The sequence below is a fragment of the Mchenga conophoros genome, linkage group LG13 (genome assembly GCF_057382185.1).
Source record: "Mchenga conophoros isolate Kocher_MC1m ecotype Shallow Benthic linkage group LG13, M_conophoros_male_GT1.1, whole genome shotgun sequence".
In the NCBI taxonomy this organism is placed as follows: Eukaryota; Metazoa; Chordata; class Actinopteri; order Cichliformes; family Cichlidae; genus Mchenga; species Mchenga conophoros.
Genome location: NC_140538.1, coordinates 2,105,106 through 2,130,667, shown reverse-complemented (window position 1 = coordinate 2,130,667; position 25,562 = coordinate 2,105,106). Strand labels below are relative to the sequence as shown.

Sequence of the window (25,562 nt, the reverse complement as noted above, 5' to 3'; positions counted from 1 at the left end):
TGATGGGTGTTTCTGTCACAAAGTGGCAGTTGAAGAAACTCCTCGCTAATTTTTAAAAGTCAAGATTAACTGAGTTTAAACAATAAAGAAACATATAGCAGGAAAAACAGCAAACGACTAAAACCATTTGATACTGCCAGTCACAATCTGTTTATGAAACTCACACGTTTTCATCTTTCTGAAGAAGCTGTTATGATTTAATGTGGATTTAATCATAACAGTGTATACCAAAGATCTGCTGAGCTTGAATCCTCTGTAGGAGTCCCACAAGGCTCCATACTTGGGCCACTTTTGCTGCACTGTGAAGATCTACACAACACACGTAGAAAAGTTAATATAGACCAAATGTTTCCAGACGACACAGAAAAGGTTGCCTACTTGTTTCTGCTGTTCTGTATAAGGACTAAACCTCAACTAGTTTCAGTTCAGGTACCTCGTGGGAGCTCACATCTGTGTCCTTACAGTGGATGGTGGGATGCAAACACTGTCCCTTCTTATGTAGATGCACTCACAGATACTTTTTTCTCTAATTCAAATGTTATTTGTGAAGAAGTTCATGAAGTCATTACTAGTTAACGTTAAAGGGATTGTTGGCTCAAAAGAGCTCTGACTGTTTGTCAGCCTGGCTACAGAGCTGAAGAGAAACCTGGGGTTGTTCTTATTCTTCAATCAGTGATGAATAGTAAGATGTTCTGGCTTTGCGGAGGGCTTTCTTATAAAGCAGCAAACTATTTCTCCAGGCTAAATGATGATCCTCTAAATTTGTGACACACCATTTCCTCTCCAGCTTACGAGTCTTTTGCTTTAGGCTACGTGATGGAGAATTATACCACGGAGTCAGGTACTTCTGATTAGAGACCTTAGTTTTCACAGGAGCTACAGTATCCAGAGTCGTACGTAGTGAGGAGGTGAAATTATTAACAAGATAATCGACCTCTGTTGGGGCAGCGTTCAGATAGCTGCTCTGCTCTATGTTGGTACAGGGCATTGAAGATGATAACAGTGGGTGGATTATATTCTTAAACTTAGTTGCAGCGCTTTCAGAAAGACATCTACTTTGATAAACGTCTACTCTCCACTGCTGTGTAATCAATTATTGTAAATGTAAATGTTATTAGGAAATGATCAGACAGGAGAGGGTTTTCAGGAATGTTAAATGTTTTGGATTTTATATTATGTTATCTTATTATGCTAGTTTGAGATTTTGAGTTTTAGTCTCAAAATGTGGACTAACATGAATATATATTTATATATTTCAAATTTAAAAATGTTGTTTTTATCTCATTTTTAAAAAAAAATTTATTACTGAAGACGTGAAATTATGTTGCTTGAATTGCTTCCATTATGTTGACTCCTGTAAATGAGCTAATAAGATCAACATGAACATGTTGCGCGTAAAAGGCTGCAGGTGAGTTTGTCCTGTCACCTGGTTTCCATGGTTACTGTAAACTAATGTGGAAAGGCGTTCAACAACAGCTGGGCAGGTGCAGTCCAACCCATAAACCATCTGCTAAGAGCAACACCTGGATTCAGCAGCCAATCACGTACCCGACACACACACGCACACACACACACTGACACACACACACTGACGCATACACACACACACACACACACACACACAGTCCTTCCTGCTGTGTCCTGATGCAGTTCTATGAAAGCAGGTTTTTATTATGAGCATTAATAATAAAGCTTGTTATTGTCACTTAAATATGCAGACACACCCCTCATTGTTTTTAGAGCCAGTAGGTGATGCTCATAGTATTGGCGTAGCTCTGACCGCAGGCGATGTGACTTTTACATGTGGAGCTCCTCACCGTCACTCTTCAACTGCCGCCTGGGTTCACACCAACATGATTGGTCCTGTGTGGCAGCCACACCTGATTCCTCAGCAGGGCGGGAACGGCTCTCGTACCACATCACCTGAGGGGACGAGCGCACCCGCGTGTATAAGACCGAAGCTTCGGCATCCACAGACACACTCCAGACAGCAGCAGTCATGGACGGGATTGCTCGTACTGCAGGACAGCAAGCCGGTGAGTTTGGTTTAAATGTTATTTTAAAAAGAGAAGAGTTTTTATTCTGCTGTCTGCAACAGCTTCAAACCTCAGGCCGTTTATTTCTAAAGATGCACAATCAGAAGCTAAAGGCAAAGATTTTAATATGTTATGAAAGAATGTGCACTTTTTTCTTTTTATCATTAGATCGTGTTTCAAACATTTTAAAGTTGGGACGTTTTTGTAGAGTCAAACTTACTCGCATCATATTTGACATCATGTTTCATACACACAGCTCAATGATAACCATGACGACAAAGAGCATAACTTTACTCATGGATCAAGTTTAAAAACAAAGATGAGAGAAAAATGTCAGACAGATGATCAGACACAGAAACTACAGAACTATTAAATAAAACAGGTTCCATTCAAACATGAACATATTTAATAAATCATTTAAAGCAGAATCAGTTCAACAGTTTTAGCAAAAATTATAAAAATACAAAAAGAAAAGGAAAGATGATAAAAAGATGACATCAGTGAGGACGTCCTCTAATAAATCATTACTGTGCAGGTAAGGTGGTGGAAGGTGCCGTGAAGAAGGCCTTGGGTGGAAACAAGCAGCAGGAGGGTGAGCAGAAGAAGGAAGGAGGAGGAGGAGGAGGAGGAGGCTTCGGCGTGGGAGATGTCCTCAAACTGGCCGGTGGAAACAAGAATGAGGATCAAGGAGGAGCAGGAGGAGGAGGAGGAGGAGGCTTCGGCGTGGGAGACGTCCTCAAACTGGCCGGTGGAAACAAGAATGAGGATCAAGGAGGAGCAGGAGGAGGTGAGCGCTGTCTAACTTCCTTTTCGTTTCCTCCTGTAACTGTGAAGCTCACAGCTACGGCAAAGCAACAGCTGTCACATGATGTGGATGTGATAAGATCCCAGCTGTGCCAGGATCTGTAACAGCATCCTTTTCTTACTATAAAGTGAAACAACTTTAAAACTGATCTTATGTTGTGCAGGTTAATTTGCACTTCATGACCAGCAGTGGATCACAAACCTTAATAAATGACAGCACAATGCAGTTTCCTCATAAACGATAGACCACAGGAAACATGCCAAACATTTAAACTAACTAAAGACTCATTTTGAGTTTGGTAGCAGCTGAACATGTTTTCTGTGGGTTTATGAAATCGTTGCATCCCAGCTGTTAAAAAATTCAACATGTGAACAATAAAAACGTCCTCTGAGTTCCTCCTGACACATTCTTTAGCAGTCTGCCTACACTCAACATAAGAGCTGTAGAAGTTTCCTCCACACGCAAGCAAAAGTCAAGCAGTTTGTGTATCAGACTGTAAACATTTGTTTCTGCTGCAGTTTTAACATGGGAGTCTATGGAGACTGACTCACTGCTGCCCCTGCCGGACACTAGAGAAACTGCAGGTTTTGGCCCCGGCTGTTGATGTCTTTTCACATTCAGTGTCTTTTATTAATCGGATCCTTTTTCTCTCAGGTATGGGGAACGCTCTCGGGGGGCTCTTTAAGTAGGAAGCCAGAGGTCCAGATTCTCCTGCAGCCTCCTCAAACCTCCGTCTGCAGCCGCCTGAGATGAAAGTGTCCAACCGAACTGATGGGAAACTGCTTCTCTGAAAATGTGTATATTCATATATGTTCATTGGTTTAAAGGAAATCCTGAATGAGAGATCTTTTATTGGGAATACTTTAAAATAAGTGCTTCTGAAATGTACACAAGGTAAAAAAAATTATGTGAAAATGAAATAAACTTGTTCAAATAACATGGATGATGATGTGGTTTTATTCATTTGAAGGTGTTTTTAATCTGGGTTCATGGAGAGACATCACTCCTAATATGCTGCTAAGTGTGTGGATGTAGAGGGGGTGCATGGGGTGGAGTGATTGTGTGGTTACATAATTACACAAACAGAATGAATTAAATGTGTGATGCAGTAATACAATACCCACCTGTGTCACTCCTGCAATGCTCTCTTACATGTCAGCACCCAGCAGTTAATTATTTCACGATTAAATGCTAAACTTTAATAGCAGGCTTGTACAAAGTGAGATAGAGTCAGACCCTCTGAGGAGGGTTTCACTTTCTCTCTTCTTTATAACTGACCCTTGTTTTCTCTCTCTCAGCTCCTTGTCTCAGAGTGGGAGGGATTTGAAGCACAAAGGGAGGAGCTTGTCGTTTGGTTGGCTGATATGGATGTCCACCTGAGTGAGGTTGACCAGCTGACAGGAAACACCTGTGAAAAAACTGAAACAACTGCAGGTGTGGGCTTGTTTTGATATGATACAAACGTCAGAGACATGGTCCTAAACTGGACTAACAAAGGACAACGAGTCCAACATGAAACTAACCTCACATAATGCTGAAGTTCATTGATCATTTTAATCAAAAACGTTGTTTTTTACTGAACATGCAAACATCTGCTGGTGAAAATGTTATTTTATTGGTCTGTTATGAAGCTGTTGCTATTTCTAATGTGTTTTTATCACTTTTTGACGTTTTATTAATTAACCAATACATGTATTCATTGTGTTATCTATAGATATAGTATTTATGTTTTTATTTATAGTGTAGTAAAGAATTTTATTTATTACTGTTTAAAACACTAATATGTGACATTTATGAGTAGTGATGTTGTGCTGAGGGTTAAAATGTCTTTTTGTCTTTTTGTATACTGCAAACTGGCAATAAACCATTAAAACATGTCTGTGCTGTGCTCGTATTTATTTTACCCTAGCCAAGACAATTCCATTTATGATGCATTTTATTTTGAAAGATTTAAAATGGTTCTTTGAATAACCACTCAAGTTTCTTTAAAATGATTCTGTAAAGAACCATTTTAAAAAGGTTCTTCAAAAACCATTAAAGGTTCCCCAACGACCCGTTTCTTGATGGTTCTTTGGGGAACCTTTGAAGGTTCTTCTACGGCATCAGTCTAAAGGACCACTTTTGGTTCCAGTTGACACCTTTATTTTTCTGAGTGCAGTCCTCTTCAGTGTATTCCGCTTTGCTTCCTTTGTCTGGTTATGTCTGATCATTCCCAGCTGTTCCTCTCGTTGTCCTGCCTGTGTTGGTGTTTCTCCTGCTGTCATTCTCTCCAACGTTCAGCTTTTCTCTCGTTCTTTGTCTCAGGTTGCATGTTTCTCGTTACCAGTTTAGGTTTTTCTTAGTTTATGTCACTACCATTCTCTACTTTTGTTTGCACTTCATCCAGCCTGTAAATAAAGCTCACTCACAGGACGCCAGTCGTCAGTGCCTGCACTTGGTTCCTTCAGCATCCGTGACAAAATCATTGTTTTTTATACTTGGTGAGCCACAACCACAGAGTCCAAGCTCCACTTTCTGTCTCGTTTCTTAGGTGCTCTACTTCATTTGCTCCAAGAATATATTTATATGTGTGAGGCAGACCGTGTGATGATGAGAGAGAGCGGACCAAGCGCAGACAAACGGAGGCGTAGGCGGAGCTTAAACTGAGAGCAAGTCTTTATTCGGAGGCTCAACAAAAACACAACAAAGCTGAAACCAGGAGCAGCTAAACAAAAGAACACGAGGAACATGGAAAACATTACAAAAACCTTACAACCATGAGCAAAGACATCGAGGAGGAGGAGGAGGGGACACGGCTGACGACGAAGACGATCCGACAGAGAAGAGAGGGAAGCACACACAGGGAGACGAGGAAACGGCAGCTGAGACTAATCAGACGAGACTCAAAACTCAAAGCACTGACTCTTCGCCTCCTTCATGTTCACGGTGGATCATAGATGTTATGCAGTAACTTCAACTGGAAAAGATGAGATGCTCCGTCAAAGGAGCCACGTCCAGCTTTCACACTAACTGGCAAACATTTCTGACATTTATTGGCAAATGGAAAGATGGACAATAGCTGCCTCCTCCACAGTGTGTCTGTACATGTCAAGTTTATATAAGTCGTTCTGCCTTTTTTGTTTTTTCTTTCTTTTCCTTCTGGCAGATGGGACGGTTTCAGTTTATGAGCAGTGTGTCCCTCTGCTTGTATGTTTATTTGTTGTTGTGACTGTATAAAAATCTCTTTCAATAAAAAGACCTCGATTAAAAAAAAAACTGCGAAACTCTCCAAAATACAACAGGAAACACACGAGCGTGGAGACAAGGAGGAGGCACACAGGAGCACCTAAACACTAGAAATAATAAACAAATAACCAGAAACTCAAACGATGAGTTTTAATAACACGGAGTCGTTCTGTACCATGACAGTGTCGGTGTTTTACAGAAAGGTTCTACGTTTAGATGTTGGTAAGATCTCCTGAGCGAATTTGAAATGCATGAATATAGTAAAGCTTTCTGTAAACCAATGAACTTCCATTTTCCCTCCATCATCACCGGTTTGACTAAACGCTACTTGTACTCTCGCTGTCACAGACGGAGGTCAGAGGTCCGCCATGCTCCTGTCAAGGACCCCTGACGATGACACACTGCCTCACCGACAACAACAAGGCAGCAGTTGAAGATCTCGCGGCCTCAGCCAGACATTCCCACCCTCACTGTATGTTTGTTCTCCCATCGCCCCAACCAAGTCGTCACCAGGTGGTGATGACGACTTGACCCACGTGTCCAAAACATACAGCTGCAGATCCGATGGTATGATTACAAAATCCTGGTGCCGCATGCAAATATGAACACCTTTATCCTTCAACACGGTGTTCAATGTGTGGTTAGCACAGAGGTCCAATAACAGAACACCACTCGTGTTCACACTGGGCCGTTTCTCCCATTCAAACCTGTCCAGGTCACACTCGTGCCCACACAAGTGTTGAAGTCCCTCAGCAGAACGATGGAGCACCTCCATGAGGACGCTCTGAGCTGCTGTGTGGCACACAGACACAGACGCCAGTCAAAGACCTGTTCCACGTAGCTTCTCTGCGTCTGCTCTTTAGATTCTTCCGGTTTTATTTTGCTCAGTCTCATCACCAGCTCAAGGAAGGCCTGGAGTTTTCTATCAGTCGTGGATTAAGACTGCATAAGGCTGGAGGATGACTACTGCTCATCTTACAGACCTCCTTTACAGCCAACTCAGTCATTCTATTGGATTCCCTCCAGAATCCGGCGCGTATCATAGGGACACGGAAGGTCAGCTTTCGTATTCCTGTGGGACACCTCGGGACATGACAAATCATCGGTATGTTACGCGTTGGGAATGAGAACGGTCTCCCTCAGCACACCTCTGCAGCTTATTGAATCACTGCACCCACAACAGGTGCAGACGTGGAAACCATGGTTCTACCTGTCAGGCAGAAATGTTTCCCCACGTGCTCGACTGACCAACCCCTCGAGCAGCAGCTGTTGCTTTAATATAACATTTTGATAATATTCCTGCACGCTCGCAACGTTCCTATTCACCACCGAACAAAAAGGCTGCATGTCCTGAACGATCCAGCAATAAACAAGTTTGTGCATCTGCCCATAATGTTTACAGAGAGGGAACAGGAAGGTCGGACCCGTCACCGGTGGTTACAGCGATGTGATATGAATATAATTAAATATCTTGTAGAACACAAGCTACAGATATCACAAAGATCACGGGTCTGGCAAAATTGTAAAGTAGCTTGAAATGTTGTGACTTCTTAACAAGAACAACATCAAGACTGGAGCAATTTCTATCCAATCACCTGGTTTCCGTGGTTACTTAACCCACTTTTATTTGTGAAGCAAACAAAGAGAGGCGTTCAGTGACAGCAGGGCGGCTACAGTCAAACCCATAAATGTTAATCACTTGCCCGGAGCAACACCTGGATTCTGCAGCCAATCAGACACCGGATTATCCTTGGCGCCTCCATCGAGAGAAGAGCGTGAATCGACCGGTCTGACAGGTCAATAAACAACAACGAGCTTCGCAGAAACTGACGAGTGAACTCACACTGCGTTACTCCCCAAAAGGTTTCAGATTATAAAACGTGAGGCAGGCTGCACGTTTACCCTGATCACACATCTGTCTCTAGATGTTCAAACCAACACCAGGATGTGACTGAGTCCTCGCTGTGTTCACACGCTGACCGATTCCCGAGAGCTGTGAGGCAATCCTGCAAACAGCAGAAGATCCCAGTTTGGCTTCCAGCATGTTGTTTGTATCCCAGTGAAACAAACAACAAACTGCGAGATAAATGTAGGTCTCTGAGGTCACGGTGTACATGTGGACAGCTTCTGTTTCACTTGTTTGTTGTCTCTTTGTTTTCGTTGTTTGACCTTTTGAAATAAATCTTTGAGTTTCCATCAACGAACTGAGGCCTGGGATGTTGCAGGTACCCACGTGATGATGTCCTGTTGACCTGATTAACCCCGGAGTCCTGTGAAAAAGCTCTTTGTCAACGAGCTTATTATGAACATAAATAATACAGCGTGACTCATGCAGGGCTTTTAGAACACACACACACACACACACAGAGCAGGAGACTCTTCACATTTGTCAAAACATGAAGATTCAGTCACTTCAGCTCTGCCGTGTTAAACACTGAGTCATTACGAAGTTTCGTCGGCTGGAGCATCGTTGGGATGAGCCTGAAGCTCATCAACTCCACCCTGCAGGGCAGCGGAGCTCCTCCCTCAGACTGCGTCAGCCATAGAGGAGCTTCAGCTGCATATTAACTCCTCATTCGGTCTCAGGGAGCACACCTGCCACCTGTCAGGCAGAAGAGCCCAAACAGATCTCTGCATTTCACCTACAAAACCTTATTATTATGTTACGTTGTGTTTTTTTGTCACACTGTCACTTTGTTGCTCTTGTTTGCACATTTGCACGTGCACTTTGCTGTCTCTTAACAAAAAAAAGTCTTCCTTAGATAGTTAGATAGTTTTTGTTCATTTATGTTAGGCCAGTCTGTCTTGCCTCTGCTAGCCAGCTAACTAGGCCTCTTAGTTAGCTAGTTTAGTGTTTTCTGTTAATTTATGTTGCATGTAGCACCTTGGTCCCGGAGGAACGTTGTTTCGCTTCACTGTGTACTAACTGTACATGGTTGAAGTGACAATAAAGCCAACTTGACTTGACTCATGCTGTTTTGCTCACATTCATAGTCTACAAATGATTTATGAGCGAGGTTTGCACTCATCTCTCATCTAGAGGAAACTGTTCAGTCACCTGTTGGACTCCCACCATCACAGGTGTATTCCACCTCAGTGCTGCCATCTTCTCAAATTACCGTTCCTGTTTGAGCAGGTCTTTTATTAAAAGTCTGAAGTAACCAACCACAACAGCAGTTGTCGTGAGCTGACACTGTATACATAATATAATAGATAAATGATGCTGCCGCCTGGCCTCAAACCTGTGTGACAGGTCAGCCCTGTGCGGCAGCCTCACCTCAGCAGGGCGGGAGGGGCGCTCGTATCCCGTCACCTGAGGGGACGAGCGCACCCTCCTGTATAAGACAGATGCTTCAGCATCCACAAACACACTCCGGGCGGCAGCAGTCATGGCAGACTTCGGTGGCAAACCCGGGGGAAATGATGGGATTGCGCGTGCTTTGGGACAGCAAGCCGGTGAGTTTGAGGAAAATCTCTCAGATTTCATCAGCTTTAAATATTATTTCAAAGAAGAGAAGAGTTTTTATTCTGCTGTCTGCAACAGCTTCAAACCTCAGAGAGTTTCCTTCAAAAGGTTCAAAGTATGAAGCTAAAATGAAAGATTTTTAATTAGGTCATAACAGTTGAGTTGAATCTCTTCATTAGAAATGTAAACTTACGACCTCTGTTTATTTTGATGTTTCATTCTATTATCATGATTATGATTATCTTACTTTTTCTGTGGTTATCTAAACTGTCCACGCTTTTTAAAATCCTTTTGCTCTTTAAGCAAAAACAGAAAAATGGATAAAATGTTGTGTGGCGATCAGCTGACTGAGCACTCACACTTTAGTTCAGACTCACAACCAGGAAGCGATAACACTGTCTGATACTAAATCACAGACTTTATGAATGAGCAGTCATTTCATTTTCAGCCTGCAGTAAAAAAAATTTAAATATTTAACGTAATTTTTGGACTTTGTTGAGAAGACGAGGTGTGCAACAACATCGATGCAAACACCAACACCGACAGTTCCCCGGTTTGTCCGTCCACATTCCTGCGTGAAACTGACAGGAATTTCCACACGGCCGTGTCGGTGAGGGCGGCCTTGTTTACAGTGCAATCAATCATGTTGTCATAGAAACGTCAATGCAAAGTAAGTGTAATTATCGCACTCGGCCGTCGTTGTTCAGCCTGTTCTGCAAACTCAGCCACTGAAGCTCAGGGAGCAGACACGAAGCACAGCAGGTACACGCCCACGTCACGCACGCCCACACCGCCCATCAGGTACTGCAGACACAAAAAGAGGAAACTGGTCCACGCGTACCCTTCCACAGCAACGCTAACGTGAGGCCAGAAGCTTTAGAGAGCGAGCTGAGGCCACCAGCTCCAACCTAGCTGCTCAGCATGTCTCCAAAAGTAGGGTCACCACAAACTAGCAGCACTACACGCACAGACACGGTTCACCTTTCAGCGGCCGTGGCTCCTGTTTCTTCCCTCTGCCTTCCCTGACCTTTCTTCCATCTGTGGCTGTGGAGCTGTGTCGGCAGGTTGCAGATGGCCAAGTACAGATGAAATAGCTCACGCTGAAAGTAGAAATAAGCAGTAATAATCAGTACATATAAATGTGATGGTGAGAGCCCTTCAGGTGAGGATGCCTAAACGCTGTTTGTTGTGCAGGTAAGGTGGTGGAGGGTGCAGTGAAGAAGGGCATGAGTGCATACGCACAGAAGGGGCAGAAGGGTGGCCAGGAGGGTGAGAAGAAGAAGGAAGGAGGAGGAGGAGGAGGAGGAGGTCTCAACATCGATGACGTGCTGTCATTCGACGGTGGAAACAAAAACGAGGGTCAGGGAGGTGGAGGAGGTGGAGGAGGTGAGCGCTGCCTAATGGAGCAGCATTTTTAAACATTTTGTGTTTACATGTGACTTGGCATCGTGCAGGATGAAAGCAGAAAGCTGATTTAGACCAAATATTTAAATTTGATGTGATTTCATTTTGAATTTGATGGCACCCTGTCACGTTATCATCCAAAAAAATCAAACCTGTACAGGTGTTATGAAAGAGGAAAATATCCACAGAGGTCAGTGTGTGGGAGTCGACTCGCTGCTGCCTCTGCTGGACGTGGGAGGAACTGCAGCTTCAGAGACGGCTCCATCTGTGTTTGTCTGATATTAATTTCTCGTTTCTCTCTCAGGTCTGGGGAACGTCGTTGGCGGGTTATTTAAATAGAAAACCTCCTTCAGCCCCATCAAACCTCCACCTGCAGCCTCCTGAGATGACTACATCATATCATGTTTGCTGTGTTTTATCTTCTTTCACTTCATGTTCAGCAGAAAATTCAAATTCTTCCGTCTGATTGTTTTATGATTATTATCATTATATTGTTTGTCCTGCCTTAATAAACAGGCACAATTAAAAGAGCTTTGTCACCAGTGTGCATTACTTCCTGCTTTATTTGTTTAGTCAGATTTAAGCAGTGTCCCAAATCAGGGTCTGCATCCTCCTGAGGCCGCATCTGTAGGCCGATTACGTCACAGCGACATGACGAAGGCTGCTCCAAATGCGGCCGATAAATGCGTCCTTCATTTCCCCGGATTTGAAGGATGGCTCAGGTGTACAGACTGAGGGACCCACTGCTGCACATCATCTGTGAGGCTTTGCAGCCCTGATGATCCACCAGGACAAACTCAGCAGTGTGTGAGGAAGAGGAGGAGGAAGAGCCAGCAGCAGCTGACAGATGGAGAGAATAGACAGACTGTTCCCTGTTTGTGAAGGACTGCTAGGAAAGTTTAAAATAACTGTCTGTGCTGAATCAGTCTTATTACGTAATGTTCAAATAATGTGATCATCCCAGTGTTTCCAGTGTGGGAGAAAGTACTCAGAGTACTCAGGGCCTTCAAGTTACACACTATGAAAGGCAGCAACAAGTTTAATGTTCAGAAACCTAAAGTCTGTATCAGCAGCAGAATGGAGCTAAAATAAATGTTGGTTTCAGTTCTATGAAGCTTTGAGTATTTTGGATCAGTAGCTGCTGTGTTTGTTGCATCATATTGCTGTGATTGTTTATATGCTTTATATATTCTGAGCTAAGTTGATCTATAGTGTTACATCATATTCTATAAGGATGTTATGTGTTTGTAGACTTTCTGCCCAGTTTGACCCATTTAGCAGACGTCAGCCTGTTTAAAGCTCTGATATCTATTCTGTATGACTTAAAGAATAATCCTTTAATTGTCCCACAGGGGGAGATTTGGTTGTAACAACAGCAATAAAAACAAATATACAAACAAACAGGACACAGAACAGAAACATACACTTTTTTTTTTAAATATTTACATCAAAGACCATAGTTACCAAAAACAGAGTACTGTACAGTTATTAAAATTAAATACAGATAAGAGGCAAACCCAGGCTGTAGTGTGAATTGGTTAAAGCAGTTATGACATGGTCTGATTTTCTCACCCAATAAAGGAATATTTCATATATCAGTCGACTCTTCATTCTATCAGACACAGTTATCACAGCTCCTACATTTGCTTTTTACACATATATGTAAGCACTGAGCCAAATTTAGTGATGCCAACATATTAAAAGAACAATATTTGTCTCTTATATATAACACATCTGTATACACACTGTCAAAGATACTTACTTGTCTTTGAGTGAAGATTTAAGGTGAGGAAATATAAATAACTGCAGCTTGAATCTTTACTGAAGCTCAGTATTAGACACAGAGTTCAAGCTCACTGCTGTAATAACTAATTAGGACAGAGGCCTTAGACCTCCTGTCCTAATTTCCTCTCCTTTCTATTATTGTACGATCTTCTGTACGATATAAAGCGCCAATATAAATTCCAATTAGTTGAAGAGATCAAAGCATTATTCAGGTTATTAAGTTTAAGTAAAATATTCTAATACGCTGTGAAAAGACTTAAACGTTATAGACTTCATCTGTGTAAACAAGCTTTTTTGTGAACTCAAAAATAAGCCTGTTTTCAGCTTTGTGACCTTTTTGCGTAGCCTAATGCTCTCCAAATTCAGGGGCAGCATGCTTCAAAGGACCCGACCCACCTGGTCCACGTAGGACGGGTCCTTCAAAGGCCGGGTAGGCCGGAAGTGCGGAAGCGTAGAGCTGCCACCCAGGCAAAAGAAAAATACAAGTGTATCACGTTATAACGTGAAAGGTTTATTGTTCTAACAAGATACTTTTCCTGTTTGTACAATATAATATTTATATTGTACGAACGTGATAATTATGTATATTGTAATAACGTGATATTATGTTGTTCAAACAGGAAACGTATCTTGTTAGAACAATAAACCTTTCACGTTATAACGTGATACACTTGTATTTTTCTTTTGCCTGGGTGGCAGCTCTACGCTTCCGTACAGAAGTGAGTGGCCTACCCGGCCTACTGAAATTATCCATTGAATTAGCTAAGTAATTCCTAAATGCGTGTAGATTAAATAAAATTATTTTACCTGGATGTGATTGTCTCTGATGAGTCTAAGGTACCAAACATGCCGGTGACAACGATAAAGTTTTTCCAGCTCCTCGAGAATGAAAAATGTACAAAACAACGGAGCGACATTTCTGGGTCAATTTTAAAGTTTTCACGCTGTGGCGCTAGTGACCGGACAAAAAGTGGAAGTAAGGGTGGACTTGAACAAAGGCTAGAAGGATTTCACGGCCGCTCATTTCCGGCTTTCCTGTATATACAGTTCTGGTTGTTGCAGATAGGGGGGGACTGTAGTTATCGGTGCGTGTATGAGTTCAGGGTGGTTATGGAAGAAACTGTTTCTGAGTCTGTGGGTCTTTGTGCTGATGCACCTGTTCAGCTTGTACTTCCTGAGGACTCTCAGGAAGTACTCTCAGGAAGTACACTTCCTGAGGTAAAGTTCTAGACTAAACCAATATTATATATAATAATAATAATAATAATAATAATAATAATAATAATAAAGATTTTAGACCTTTCCCCAAGCTTCCCTTATGAAGTAAGACCTTGGAGAGGATTGTACATACCCAGCTGTTAGACTACTTGAATGACTCGCAGCTGTCTGAAATCTTCAGATCCGGTTTTAAGCCCTTTCACAGTCTCTTGTTAAAGCTATGAATGACATTCTTGTTGCGACTGATCCTGGTAAATATGCTGTGCTTGTGTATTGGACATGACAGCTGCATTTGACACAGTGGACCACGACCTGCTGATCTCCCGCTTACACCACTGTGTGGGAATTTCTGATTTGGCATTGTCATGGATAAAATCAAATCTGTCCAAAAGGAGTTTTTGTGTTAAGCTGGCCCTCCGTGGTCCCTCTGCTTTGGGGTGTGCCCCAGGGATCTATCCTCGGGCCCTTATTTTTCTCGCTGTATTTACTCCCTCTTGGTGCGATTTTTCGTAAACACTGAGTGTCATTTCGTTTGCATGCTGATGACTGTCAGCTTTATTTACCTTTAAGTCATTTGGATACCTCCACATGTCAATCTCTGCTTGACTGTCTTAGCGATGTCAAATAATTTTCTATATTTTAATGATCGCAATTCGGAAACAAATTTATTTGGCCCGCATCGTTCTACTGATTCTCCAGATGTCGATTTTGGTGTTTTGACCTCCCATCTGAAAAGTTCAATCATTAATCTTGGTGTTAAATTTGATTCCGCACTTACCTTCGATGGTCATGTAAATATTAAAATCAGCTTTTTATCACCTCAGACGCCTGTCGAAGGTCAAGCCTTTCCTTTCCAAACACAATTCGGGAACTCTTATTCATGCTTTTATCACCTCACGTCTGGACTATTGTAATTCCCTTTTAATAGGGGTCGGGTCGCGCACTTTGTCAAACCTGCAGTTAGTGCAAAATGTAGCAGCACAATTTTTAACCGGTAGTAGAAAATTCAATCACATCACTCCGGTTCTGGATTCTTTACATTGGCTCCCATTGAATTTAGGATTCGTTTAAAGTCTTTTTTATTGGTTTTTAAATGTTTAAATGGTCTGGCTGTGGGGAATGAGGGCCCTGGACTCTTTATGCTGAGCAGCGTGTTTATTTACAGTGCAGCAGAATGACAATATATCCCCGTGCGCTCCCGTGTCGTGTCTTCTTCTCAAAAGTCCGTGCTCGCCATTCCCGTGTGTCCGCACACCCTGTGCTCGCTGCCCTCCAGTGTTCCACGCTCCTCCTGAGGGGAAATAACAGAGGCAGCTGTCAAGACACTTAATTCCAGTAGACACACACTCACAGACTTAAACTAAGCTAGAAGACTGACGTGGAGTCTCACGCAACAATCCAACGTCGAGGCGCGCTCAGCCACACTGTTAAACCTGGCACCTGGCAGACACACCCACCAGGCCTGAAGAACCGGTGCTCTGTCACACCCACACACACACCTATACACAAACACATGGAAACAAAGGGCAGCAGCACCAAAAATACACATGCTTATTCAAAATCCCTGGATCCTTCAGACCCAGGCCGGTGACACCGGCTCCTGTCATGTTCCTGCTCGCTCGTGGCGTTCAGCTGAGCAGCTGTTGCTGTCGGTACCTATGTCGCAGCCAAAACTCAGGAGAACGAGGGTTCTCAATTGCAGCTCCGATGCTTCCCCTCCATATTAGACAAGCGTCATCAGTGCAGGTCTTTAAATCCAGATTGAAAACCTATTTTTATTCCCGGCTTTTAACTCTGTAGGAAACTGACACCTTTCTTCTCAGTTTTATTGTATGTTTAATTTTGCTTGTTGTGTTGATTTGTGTTGTTCAGCACTTTGGTCTGCCTGCTGTGTTTTTAAAGTGCTATACAAATAAACGATGATGTTGAAATATTAAAGGTAAAAATATTAATGCTGCAGTAGAATATTCCGACTGCTACAGGTGTTGAACTTTGAGCTCATTTTAAATACTTCATATATTCTGTTTATGCATCATATTCTATAAATCGTGTGTTTACATGACACGCAGCACAATCACGTGTGGATGTCCACATATCTACGAAATCCGCTGAAAAGGCTCAAGCTGTGTGGGAAATGGTTAACCGTTGGGATCTACAGGGTTATTAAAATGTAAATGAAAAATGAAGCACTGGCAAAAAAAAGTCAACAGGCTGTAAAGTAAAAGAGTAAAATGTCTGTGACAGCGCTGTGGGACACGGGGACACGGGGAGAGGACAGCGCTTTACTTTTAGATTTGTCCTGCTGGGACACCACTGCTCCAAACGAATGCACAAAACCATCACCGCAGCACAACAAACAGCAGTTCAGCTGTCAGAACCACACTCTGTGTTTTACATTTCTGTGAGGTCACAGCAGGTGGAACAGGTCGAGCTGGTCTGCAAACACACCTGAGAGGTGTCACCGGCTCCAGTCTCACCTCCACCTGCCTGAGAAGGGAAACGTCTCCTCACAGCAACACAGAAAATCACAGACATGGACAAACTGGCCGGGATTGTCGGGAAAAAAGTGGGTGAGTGCAAAAACAGTAATAATGATAAATGGAAAAGAAGTGAAGCTGATTCGTTTTTCTGCTCCTGCTTTGATTGGTGGAGCAGGCGGAGCTGCAGTCAGGTGGAAACTCAAACTTAAGTTTTTTTAGTTGAGCTGATGCACAGACAACAGTAACAACAACTCTTTCAGTGTGCGCTCAAATACTGGACTCAACAGGACAGCTTTTTTCATAATGCTCAGACACATCACAGACCCTGATTCGCTTTGATGGAGAGAAACACAAATAACAGTTTAATTCTTTTATCTTTAATAGTTTTGATATTTTCATGTTCAAGCATTGTCTCAGATTTCAATGTGTGAAAAATACTTTTACAGCTTACATGACAAAGTCGAGACTGGACAACCTTTCTAAACCAGTACGATACACAGTGACATTGCAAACATGCTCACTGTGATCTCACAAGTTCAAGTGAGATCATCTTTTCAAAGATGGCCTCTGGAGCTGGAAAATATAGTTGGAAAATTACTCTCGTTGGGTTCAGCTGAGTGATTATTACTGATTATCAGTATTAACAGTTACCTGGCATGGTTTAACATCCATAAAGCCTTTATACGAGTCGCAGTGGGACAACACCTGATTCTGCGGCTATAAAGGAAGAGGAACAGGAAGTGGAAGTGCAGGAAAGAACGTCGTGTATACCCATTATTTTAAACTTGTGCTTTTCGTACAGGAGATGCGGTGGAGGGTGCGGTGAAGGGCGCTCTGCATTTAGGGAACAAAGACAAAGACAAGAATAAGAAGAAAGGTGGAGGAGGAATCTTCTCACGGACAGGAGGCGACAAGGACAAAAAGAAGGAGGTGGACAAGGGCGAAGACAAAGGAGGACTCTTCAACAGAGAGGACGAATATGAGAAGGAGCGGAAGTCCGGATTCAAGGGTCTCTTCACTGAAGGGCCGCTCCCTGAAGCTGGCGGTGGTGGCGGAGCAGCGATGGAAGGAGAAGGTGAAGAAAAACCACAAAGTGCTTCTGCCAACGATGGGGGTACGTATGAGGAGCAGGACTGCACATCGCTCCGTCACACTGAAGCCTCTTTGTATATGGCAACCTCGGAAGTGTACAAGCTGTGCCGCTGAATGGATTCGTTCATAATGTCTCACTTTTGGTTCTTCTCAGATTTGCTGGATGATCTTTTCGAATTGGCTGAAGAAACATCTCAAGGAAACTAAAACAGGAAGCTGTAAAGCACATCCCGACCCCCGAGGAATCAACTCCCACTCCTGAATAAAGACTAAAAAAAAAATCCACTTTTTTGTCCGTCTTTCAGAAACGCACAGCTTCAGGCAGATAACTCGTAAGCTGGAAAGGAAATGGCGTGCCACAAACCATTAGAGGAAAAATGACCAATAATCATCCCACAGATGTAATATTATCTACAGCTACTCTTAGTACCATTGATGTTAAGTTAGACTCTTTTTCTCCAATTGATCTTTCTGAGTTAACTTCAATAATTACTTCCTCCAAACCATCAACGTGTCTTTTAGACCCCATTCCTACAAAACTGCTCAAAGAAGTCCTGCCATTAATTAATGCTTCAATCTTAAATATGATCAACCTATCTCTAATAATCAGCATTTAATCATTTGTTATTATTAGAGCTGTCAGCATTAACATGGATCAATCCAACCAATCACAGCAGATGGCCCCGCCCCTCCCTGAGCCTGGTTCTGCCGGAGGTTTCTTCCTGTTAAAAGGGAGTTTTTCCTTCCCACTGTTGCCAGAGTGCTGCTCATAGGGGGTCATATGATTGTTGGGTAATAAAAACTAAAATGCTTGAACATGGACTTTAAATACATTCATTTATTGTTTCTGGTTTGGTTGTCCTTTAATATTGAATAAATTAAATGAATAAATTAGTTATGTGGAATTATTACTCTGGTCAAACAGAGTCTCTGAGGTAGCTCATCACACACATAAATAATCCATTTCTATGAACTGATCTAAATGTGAGGAGAAAATAACTGAAACGTTGCACAGGTTTGGTATGACAGTCTACCTGTGACACAGGTGACCAATCAATGACCTTTCTGTGACCTGATGGGGGGTCGTGAATATATGTAATACATGAATACATAAATTAGATGTATAACAAAAAAATAATTATAAAATATGTAATATATGTATATATTGTAAGGCAGACCCTACAATAGTACATACAGAGAAAAACCCAACAGTCATATGACCCCCTATGAGCAGCACTTTGGCGACAGTGGGAAGGAAAAACTCCCTTTTAACAGGAAGAAACCTCCGGCAGAACCAGGCTCAGGGAGGGGCGGGGCCATCTGCTGTGATTGGTTGGGGTGAGAGAAGGAAGACAGGATAAAGACATGATGTGGAAGAGAGACAGAGGTTAATAACAGATATGATTCAATGCAGAGAGGTCTGTTAACACATAGTGAGTGAGAAAGGTGACTGGAAATGAAAAACTCAATGCATCATGGGAATCCCCAGCAGCCTACGTCTATTGCAGCATAACTAAGGGAGGATTCAGGGTCACCTGGTCCAGCCCTAACTATATGCTTTAGCAAAAAGGAAAGTTTGTGTCAAGGCTCTGTGTGCGGGCAGGCAGAGATGAAGATTCAAATGCAGGACTCGGAAAATGGAATGTAACTCAAAAAACCTCAGCTTTATTGCGGGCAGGAAAACAAACATAAAGTGAGGACGGAACACTGAGACCAAGAACACACAGGCAAAAACTGATGGTACGACGCGACACTGAGCATGGGAAAACACAGGGCTTATATACACAGGGTAGTAACGGGGGAATCGGCAACAGGAGGGAGACACAGCTGGGAGAGATCAGGGCTAACGAGACGGGGGAGCTAAGCTGCACACACTAACATAAGACAAAGACTTTCACAATAAAACAGGAAACATGAATTACTAAACAAGCATGCAGACTTTACACTGAGAGACAGACAGAATGACACATGGAATCTGAACTAAACTAAACGTGAGATATAACTGAGAACAAATCCTTAAGCACGGATAAACAGAAACAAGAAACTAATAATAATCATCATCATCACTACGAGAAGAAAACAATCCATGAAGCAGAAATAAACCAAAACATAATAAACTCAAAATACTGGGTCCAACGGACCCAGAACCGTGACAGTTTGAAGCCTAATCTTGAAAGTAGAGATAGTGTCTGTCTCCTGAATCCAAACTGGAAGCTGGTTCCACAGAAGAGGGGCCTGAAAACTGAAGGCTCTGCCTCCCATTCTACTTTTAAATACTCTAGGAACAACAAGTAGGCCTGCAGAGCGAGAGCGAAGTGCTCTAATAGGCTGATATGGTACTACAAGGTCATTAAGATAAGATGGGGCCTGATTATTTAAGACCTTGTATGTGAGGAGCAGGATTTTGAATTCTGGATTTAACAGGAAGCCAAAACAGGAGAAATCTGCTCTCTCTTTCTAGTCCCTGTCAGGACTCTTGCTGCAGCATTTTGGATCAGCTGAAGGCTTTTCAGCGAGTTTTTAGGACATCCTGATAATAATGAATTACAGTCGTCCAGCCTGGAGGTAATAAATGCATGAACTAGTTTTATTCTAGGGTCAGATTTGTTATTTTACAGGGGAGCACGTGCACATTGTGTACTGTGCACGTGCACTGGTACAGACTACAAATAACATCTGAGCATCAGAGCAGTAGCTGAGAGTAGAAGCAGAAACAGAAAGTAGCGTATCATAGAAATACTTACTCACTGATTTTGCTTTTGTTTTCAGGTGAGTCACAGTTTAACAGTTCATACACTGTTATTTAAAGTGTGAAGTGTCTGTGGCCTGAAGAGCGTGGCAGCACTTTGAGCTCACATTCAGTGATGGGCGGTTTGTGTTGGCTCATGTTTTGGAACTAGTTCGATGCACAGAAACATACGAAGTAACGTCAGTACAGAAAAGGAGAGCACTTCTGTGAATGATGAATTAGCCGGTGGAACAGGTCGGGCTGCTCTGCAGACACACCTGATTCCTCAGCTGAGCCACCTGATGGGCGTCGCCGGCCGCGCTCTCACCTGAGAGCTGAACTTAAAGCACACCTGAGTGCGCCTCAGAGACAGAAACACCGCAGAGATGGACAACCTCGCACAGATAGCCGGCCAAAAAGCGGGTGAGTAAAAAAACAAAGCATCCGTTTATGGTCTGATTCGAAACAGTGAAACTGGCATAAACTCTTCTACTGCAGACATGTAAAGAGGAAAAGATGTTTCATTAGTAAAACCTGAGATTTTCGCAGCCTTTGTTGTTGGCGAGACGGGTCAGAGCAGCTCCTTCCTGCCGGGCTTCACCTCCTCTTTGGCTCCTTTGGTCAGTTTTGTTGCTTTGTTGTTAGAAGCAGGCTCAGAGGCAGAGGGCAGATTTATTCTGCGTATCAAGAAAAAAAACAGCTCATATTTTCTTTAGTTTTTGTTCATTTTTACGTCCTTTTGTTCAGGTTACCTGACTTTACCTGGTGCAGGTGAGAAGGCTGCCGTTTTAGTTAATATTCCCCTTTTCAGATTAAGTTAACTTGTGTTTAAGCATTTATTAATGATTGTTAATTATGCATACCCGACCTGTTAACTGATCGTAACTGTGATGTGAGTCCCACGCCCCCCTCGTCAGGGACGAGTCAGAGCTGAGGAATTGCTAGAAAAACCTGTCTGTGTGAGGAGTCAGTCATTTGGGAGGGGCTCAGAGTAGAGACGCCACTTGTCCACGTCATAACATGGGTTCATCTGAGGGCACCTCCCGGGCACCTCTTAGGTGAGGCCCTGGGGCACTCCTGAGTGTCCACCAGAAGATGAGGAGGTGAGGTCATCTGGTCATTATCGGGTCTAAAATGACTCGATACAGCCTCAGAAGAACAAAAGTGTGACGCACTGCATCATGTCAGCATTTATTTGATAGGAACTAAAGCAAACTGACTCCGCCCCCTGATTCAGCAGCATTAAGTTGCAGTGATGGTTTCTGTTGTGTCCTGTAATGTTAGATACCAAACGGCACCAGCACAGGGTGGTGCTGTAAAAAGGAAGAAAATGTCGTCCAGCGAGAGATCGCCAAGGTGACGAACTGATAAACAGACATGTGACTCCCTGCTGCATTTCATTATGTAAACATATGTGCTGTGTCCATTAAAGGGCAGCAGTTCCTCTTTGCAGCGTCGCTTCAGCTCATTCAGGTTTGCAGCATTCATTCATGCTCAGCTCTGAGCTCTGCAGCAGCTCCATGCAGACGTGCTGTCGCAGATTTGCAGCTGCGCTCAGAGCTTTGTCCTGCTGATGACCAGTTTGGTCCGAACTTTCTGTGAGACAGACGGCCTCACGCTGACTCAAGAATACTTTGGTGTAGAGAGGAGCTCGTGGTGCACTCAGATCATCATTCCTCCTCCACGGTGCTCACAGCTGCTCTGAGGCGTTTGTTTCCTCCAAACGTGCTGCTGTCCATGACGGGCAAACATCTGCAGTTTGGTGTTGTTTGTTCAGAAGCAGCTTTGCTGCCGTGTTCTGTTAAAGAGAAGAATATGGCTTTCTCCTGCAGCCCTCCAAACAACCCACATTTGATGGACAAGTATGGCTGTCATGAAATTTAACCTTTACTGAGGCCTGCAGAGTCTGAGACAGAGCTGTTGGATCTCACCTCTGGGTGAATTTTGGGAACGTTACTGAGTTTCTCCTCAGAGCCTTCAAAACATTAAATGAGGAAAATGTGTTGGAAACCTGAGCTGCAGAGAAGGGGGGCAGTGGAGATCGAGAAAAGATGTTTTTGAACCTAAAGTGTTTGTTTTTTCCGAGCAGGTAGCTTGGTGGAGGGGGCAGTGAAGGGAGCTCTGAATTCAGCCAACAAGAACAAAGGTGAGAAGAAAGGAGGAGGAGGCGGCATCTTCTCGATGTTTGGAGGCAACAAGAACAAAAATAAGGACAAAGACGATAAAGGAGCGCCCCTCCCAAATGTGCCCAACAAAGATGATAGTGGGGGCAAGAAACCAGTACCCGAAGGGAATTTAGCGGGAACTACAGGAGGGAGCGTGGGACCGACGATGGGAGGAGGTGCAGGAGGGAGCGTAGGACCGACGATGGGAGGAGGTGCAGGAGGAAGTGGAGGATCAGCTGGACCTGTAGGACAGGAAGGAGTCACAACAGACAGAGGTAGGGATAAAGAGACCCTCCTGTTGGTGCTCAGCTGTCCGCTCACTGAAGATGAAGCCATGAAGGCTTAAAGTCAGGAAGTTGTTGCTAAAAGAAAACATGTCAGGAAGTGACAAAAGAAAGAATCAGCTACAGGCAGGGTGCTCGCTGCAAGCACCAGTTTTTGCCCCTCAGCAGGCTTCCTGAAGTCAGCCATTCAGAGGAAGCCTTGATAAAAGTTAAAGGGGTTTTTAGGTACTGGGATTCTGGATGAGTCCAGAAATCCAAAGCAGATATATTCACACACGTGTTGCATCTTTTGGTTTAAGTATGTCATGACTTTACGCCTTCATCACTCACTGGTTTAAGTTGTCTTTAGTGAACCTCCGACTGACGTATCAGCAGCCCAGACTCACGTATAATCTGTTTAGAGTTAGTAACCTATCCTCTGTCTTCTTGGTTTGTCTCAGATCTGATGGATGATCTGTTCGAGCTGGGAGACGAAATGAAAGGGAACTGAAGCAAAAGGAAGAAAACCCGACTCCCACAACCACTCAGAGAAGATCCGGAAGGACGAGAGCGCCCACATTTTTCTCTGGTCTACAGTTTTGCACAGAACTAAAGATTTTAATGCATTATCAGCCTATTATTCACCGTGTTTTATTCACCGTGTTTTATTCACCGTGTTTTATTCACCGTGTTTTATTCACCGTGTTTTATTCACCGTGTTTTCTGCTTTTAGATAACCAGTCAGTGTGTTTAACTTTATCATAATAATAGCACCAGCAAAGACGTTATGAATGAATAAATTTAAATGTTTTACTGGAGCGGACTTTTCCTTCTTTTGGTCAGTTTGTCAGTATTTTGTCTCGTAGAAGCTTCTCGTAAACTCCATGGTGGATGTTTTAAAGCATATATTAGTTTTAATTTTAAGAAAAATAAACATCTTACACATAGTTCAATATATGATCATTGAAAATCAATAAAAGCAATCTGAAATAAATACTGTCATAACAAACAGAATTAAATAAAGAAATAAATTTATGAAAATGTGTTTTTTTCCATTTACTTCTGATGTTTTTCCTTATGTTGACATACACTTTGATTCATTATAAACTCAATCATTTAAATAACATTTCAAACCGAAATGTAAAAGTAGTCACAGAAATAAGAGTATCTCAGATATTAGAATAAGACAAAGGCATTAAAATGCTTCGATGAAACACTGGGAACAGCAGTGACGTCTGAACAACTGTCAGCTCTGCAGTCTTTGCCTAAATGTTTTTATACTGTTTAAATATTTAAATGAGAGCTAAGCTAAAGCAGCTCGTTTCAGACAGAGTAGCTTAGTATGAGATTACTGGATGATGCAGGTCCAGGATTAAAAGAACAAAGGAGACGATGAAGAAATGTGTTTCTTTGCAGATGTCTAGATATTGTGTGTCCAAAAAGGTCGATTCTGTTCATCTGGACGTTTTCAGTGGGAGAAACGTTTGGTCATCATCCAGCTGACTCCTTCAGTCTCAGCTGACTGCAGGTTTCAATCTTATAAACAGGACATTTGCATAATGACTGAAATCAGCCCACTGAAGGAACAATGGGCTGGGAGCTCAGTTTATGATCATTATTATGCAAACTGTCATGAGCCATTGATCAGCAACACTGATCAGTGGCAGGTTAGCCTTCTTAGACTGTGAGATTTACATGGGTAATGTATGGTTTGTAAAGTGAAACATGCTGAAATTAATGGCAACATTTTTCCACATGTAGCTCAAAACCTTTCAAAAACCTTTTTTCGAGTCATTTTTTTACAACATTTAGTAAAATATTTGTAACTTTTCATATTTAAAACACAATTTTAAATGTTAAATCTAAATGTTGAATTTAAATCTTATTATATTTAAATCTAAATCTAAATGTTAAATCTAAATATTTAGCTAACATGCAAATTTATTGTACGAATCAACGGAAATACCAAAATAAAAGCTTTACGAAATCCTCGGGTGCAAAAGTGTGCCGGTAGTGGTCAGATTGTGTCTGCTCTCCATGATGGTCACTTCTCACCGCCATGAGCTGCTTCACTTCTTGCCTACCAGCATGTCCAGCGATTTAGCTGGACATGTGCTGCAGCGATTGTGAAGTGGAGACCACAGCTGCTGAGAGCGCACTACTGCTGAACCTCTGGTTGGCCGACAAAACGGATCTTCCGATGTTTTCAGCTAAATCGCTGGACGTGCTGGTAGGCAAGAAGTGAAGCAGCTCATGGCCTCCTGTAACATTTAGAGTTAACATTTAAGATTTAGATTTAACATCCATCCATCCATCTTCTTCAGCTTATCCGAGGCCGGGTCGCGGGGGCAGCAGCCTAAGCAAAGAGGCCCAGACCTCCCTCTCCCCAGCCACCTCCTCCAGCTTATCCGGGGGAATACCAAGGCGTTCCCAGGCCAGCCGAGAGATATAATCTCTCCAGCGTGTCCTGGGTCTGCCCCGGGGCCTCCTCCCGGTGGGACATGCCTGGAACACCTCACCCAGGAGGCGCCCAGGGGGTATCCTTGTCAGATGCCCGAACCACCTCAGCTGGCTCCTTTCGATGTGGAGCAGCAGCGGCTCTACTCTGAGCCCCTCCGGGATGGCCGAACTTCTCACCCTATCTCTAAGGGAGAGGCCAGCCACCCTTCGGAGGAAGCTCATTTCTGCCGCTTGTATCCGCGATCTCGTTCTTTCGGTCACTACCCACAGCTCGTGGCCATAGGTGAGGGTAGGGACGTAGATCGACCGGTAAATTGAGAGCTTCGCTTTTACACTCAGCTCCCTCTTCACCACGACGGTCCGGTGCAGCGTCCGCATCACTGTGGCCCAGAGGTGGGTCGAGTATCCAAAAATTGTACTCAAGTAAGAGTAGCA

At 43.1% G+C, this 25,562-nt stretch overlaps 3 protein-coding genes and 1 long non-coding RNA gene across 4 annotated transcripts; all 4 read left to right on the top strand.

Moving 5' to 3' along the window:
- Positions 1–1,879: 1,879 nt before the first annotated feature.
- Positions 1,880–3,782, top strand: LOC146560595 (uncharacterized). Its single transcript, XM_085296010.1, has 3 exons — positions 1,880–2,036; positions 2,572–2,823; positions 3,496–3,782. The coding sequence occupies exons 1-3, from the start codon at positions 2,000–2,002 to the stop codon at positions 3,528–3,530; spliced, it is 324 nt and encodes a 107-aa protein (XP_085152136.1). The 5' UTR covers positions 1,880–1,999; the 3' UTR covers positions 3,531–3,782.
- A 5,633-nt stretch (positions 3,783–9,415) lies between these two features.
- LOC146560594 (uncharacterized) lies at positions 9,416–11,481 on the top strand. The gene is made up of 3 exons (XR_014894771.1): positions 9,416–9,522; positions 10,727–10,918; positions 11,241–11,481. It is a non-coding gene; the product is annotated as an uncharacterized LOC146560594 (long non-coding RNA).
- Positions 11,482–16,411: 4,930 nt separating this feature from the next.
- LOC146560593 (uncharacterized) lies at positions 16,412–18,723 on the top strand. The gene is made up of 3 exons (XM_085243130.1): positions 16,412–16,509; positions 17,222–17,533; positions 17,666–18,723. Exons 1-3 carry the CDS (start codon positions 16,473–16,475, stop codon positions 17,716–17,718), a joined length of 402 nt encoding a protein of 133 aa, XP_085099256.1. The 5' UTR covers positions 16,412–16,472; the 3' UTR covers positions 17,719–18,723.
- Positions 18,724–20,341: 1,618 nt separating this feature from the next.
- Positions 20,342–23,698, top strand: LOC146560592 (uncharacterized). Its single transcript, XM_085296006.1, has 3 exons — positions 20,342–20,662; positions 22,329–22,679; positions 23,129–23,698. Exons 1-3 carry the CDS (start codon positions 20,626–20,628, stop codon positions 23,176–23,178), a joined length of 438 nt encoding a protein of 145 aa, XP_085152132.1. The 5' UTR covers positions 20,342–20,625; the 3' UTR covers positions 23,179–23,698.
- Positions 23,699–25,562: the final 1,864 nt, after the last annotated feature.

Bases quoted from the DNA above. Each gene is read 5' to 3' on its own strand.
- LOC146560595 (XM_085296010.1), top strand. From the start codon at position 2,000: ATGGACGGGATTGCTCGTACTGCAGGACAGCAAGCCG. The intron at 2,037-2,571 runs GTGAGTTTGGTT...ATTACTGTGCAG, and splicing joins TACTGCAGGACAGCAAGCCG to GTAAGGTGGTGGAAGGTGCC. The intron at 2,824-3,495 runs GTGAGCGCTGTC...TTTTTCTCTCAG, and splicing joins TCAAGGAGGAGCAGGAGGAG to GTATGGGGAACGCTCTCGGG.
- LOC146560593 (XM_085243130.1), top strand. From the start codon at position 16,473: ATGGACAAACTGGCCGGGATTGTCGGGAAAAAAGTGG. The intron at 16,510-17,221 runs GTGAGTGCAAAA...CTTTTCGTACAG, and splicing joins GATTGTCGGGAAAAAAGTGG to GAGATGCGGTGGAGGGTGCG. The intron at 17,534-17,665 runs GTACGTATGAGG...GGTTCTTCTCAG, and splicing joins TGCTTCTGCCAACGATGGGG to ATTTGCTGGATGATCTTTTC.
- LOC146560592 (XM_085296006.1), top strand. From the start codon at position 20,626: ATGGACAACCTCGCACAGATAGCCGGCCAAAAAGCGG. The intron at 20,663-22,328 runs GTGAGTAAAAAA...TTTTCCGAGCAG, and splicing joins GATAGCCGGCCAAAAAGCGG to GTAGCTTGGTGGAGGGGGCA. The intron at 22,680-23,128 runs GTAGGGATAAAG...GGTTTGTCTCAG, and splicing joins AGGAGTCACAACAGACAGAG to ATCTGATGGATGATCTGTTC.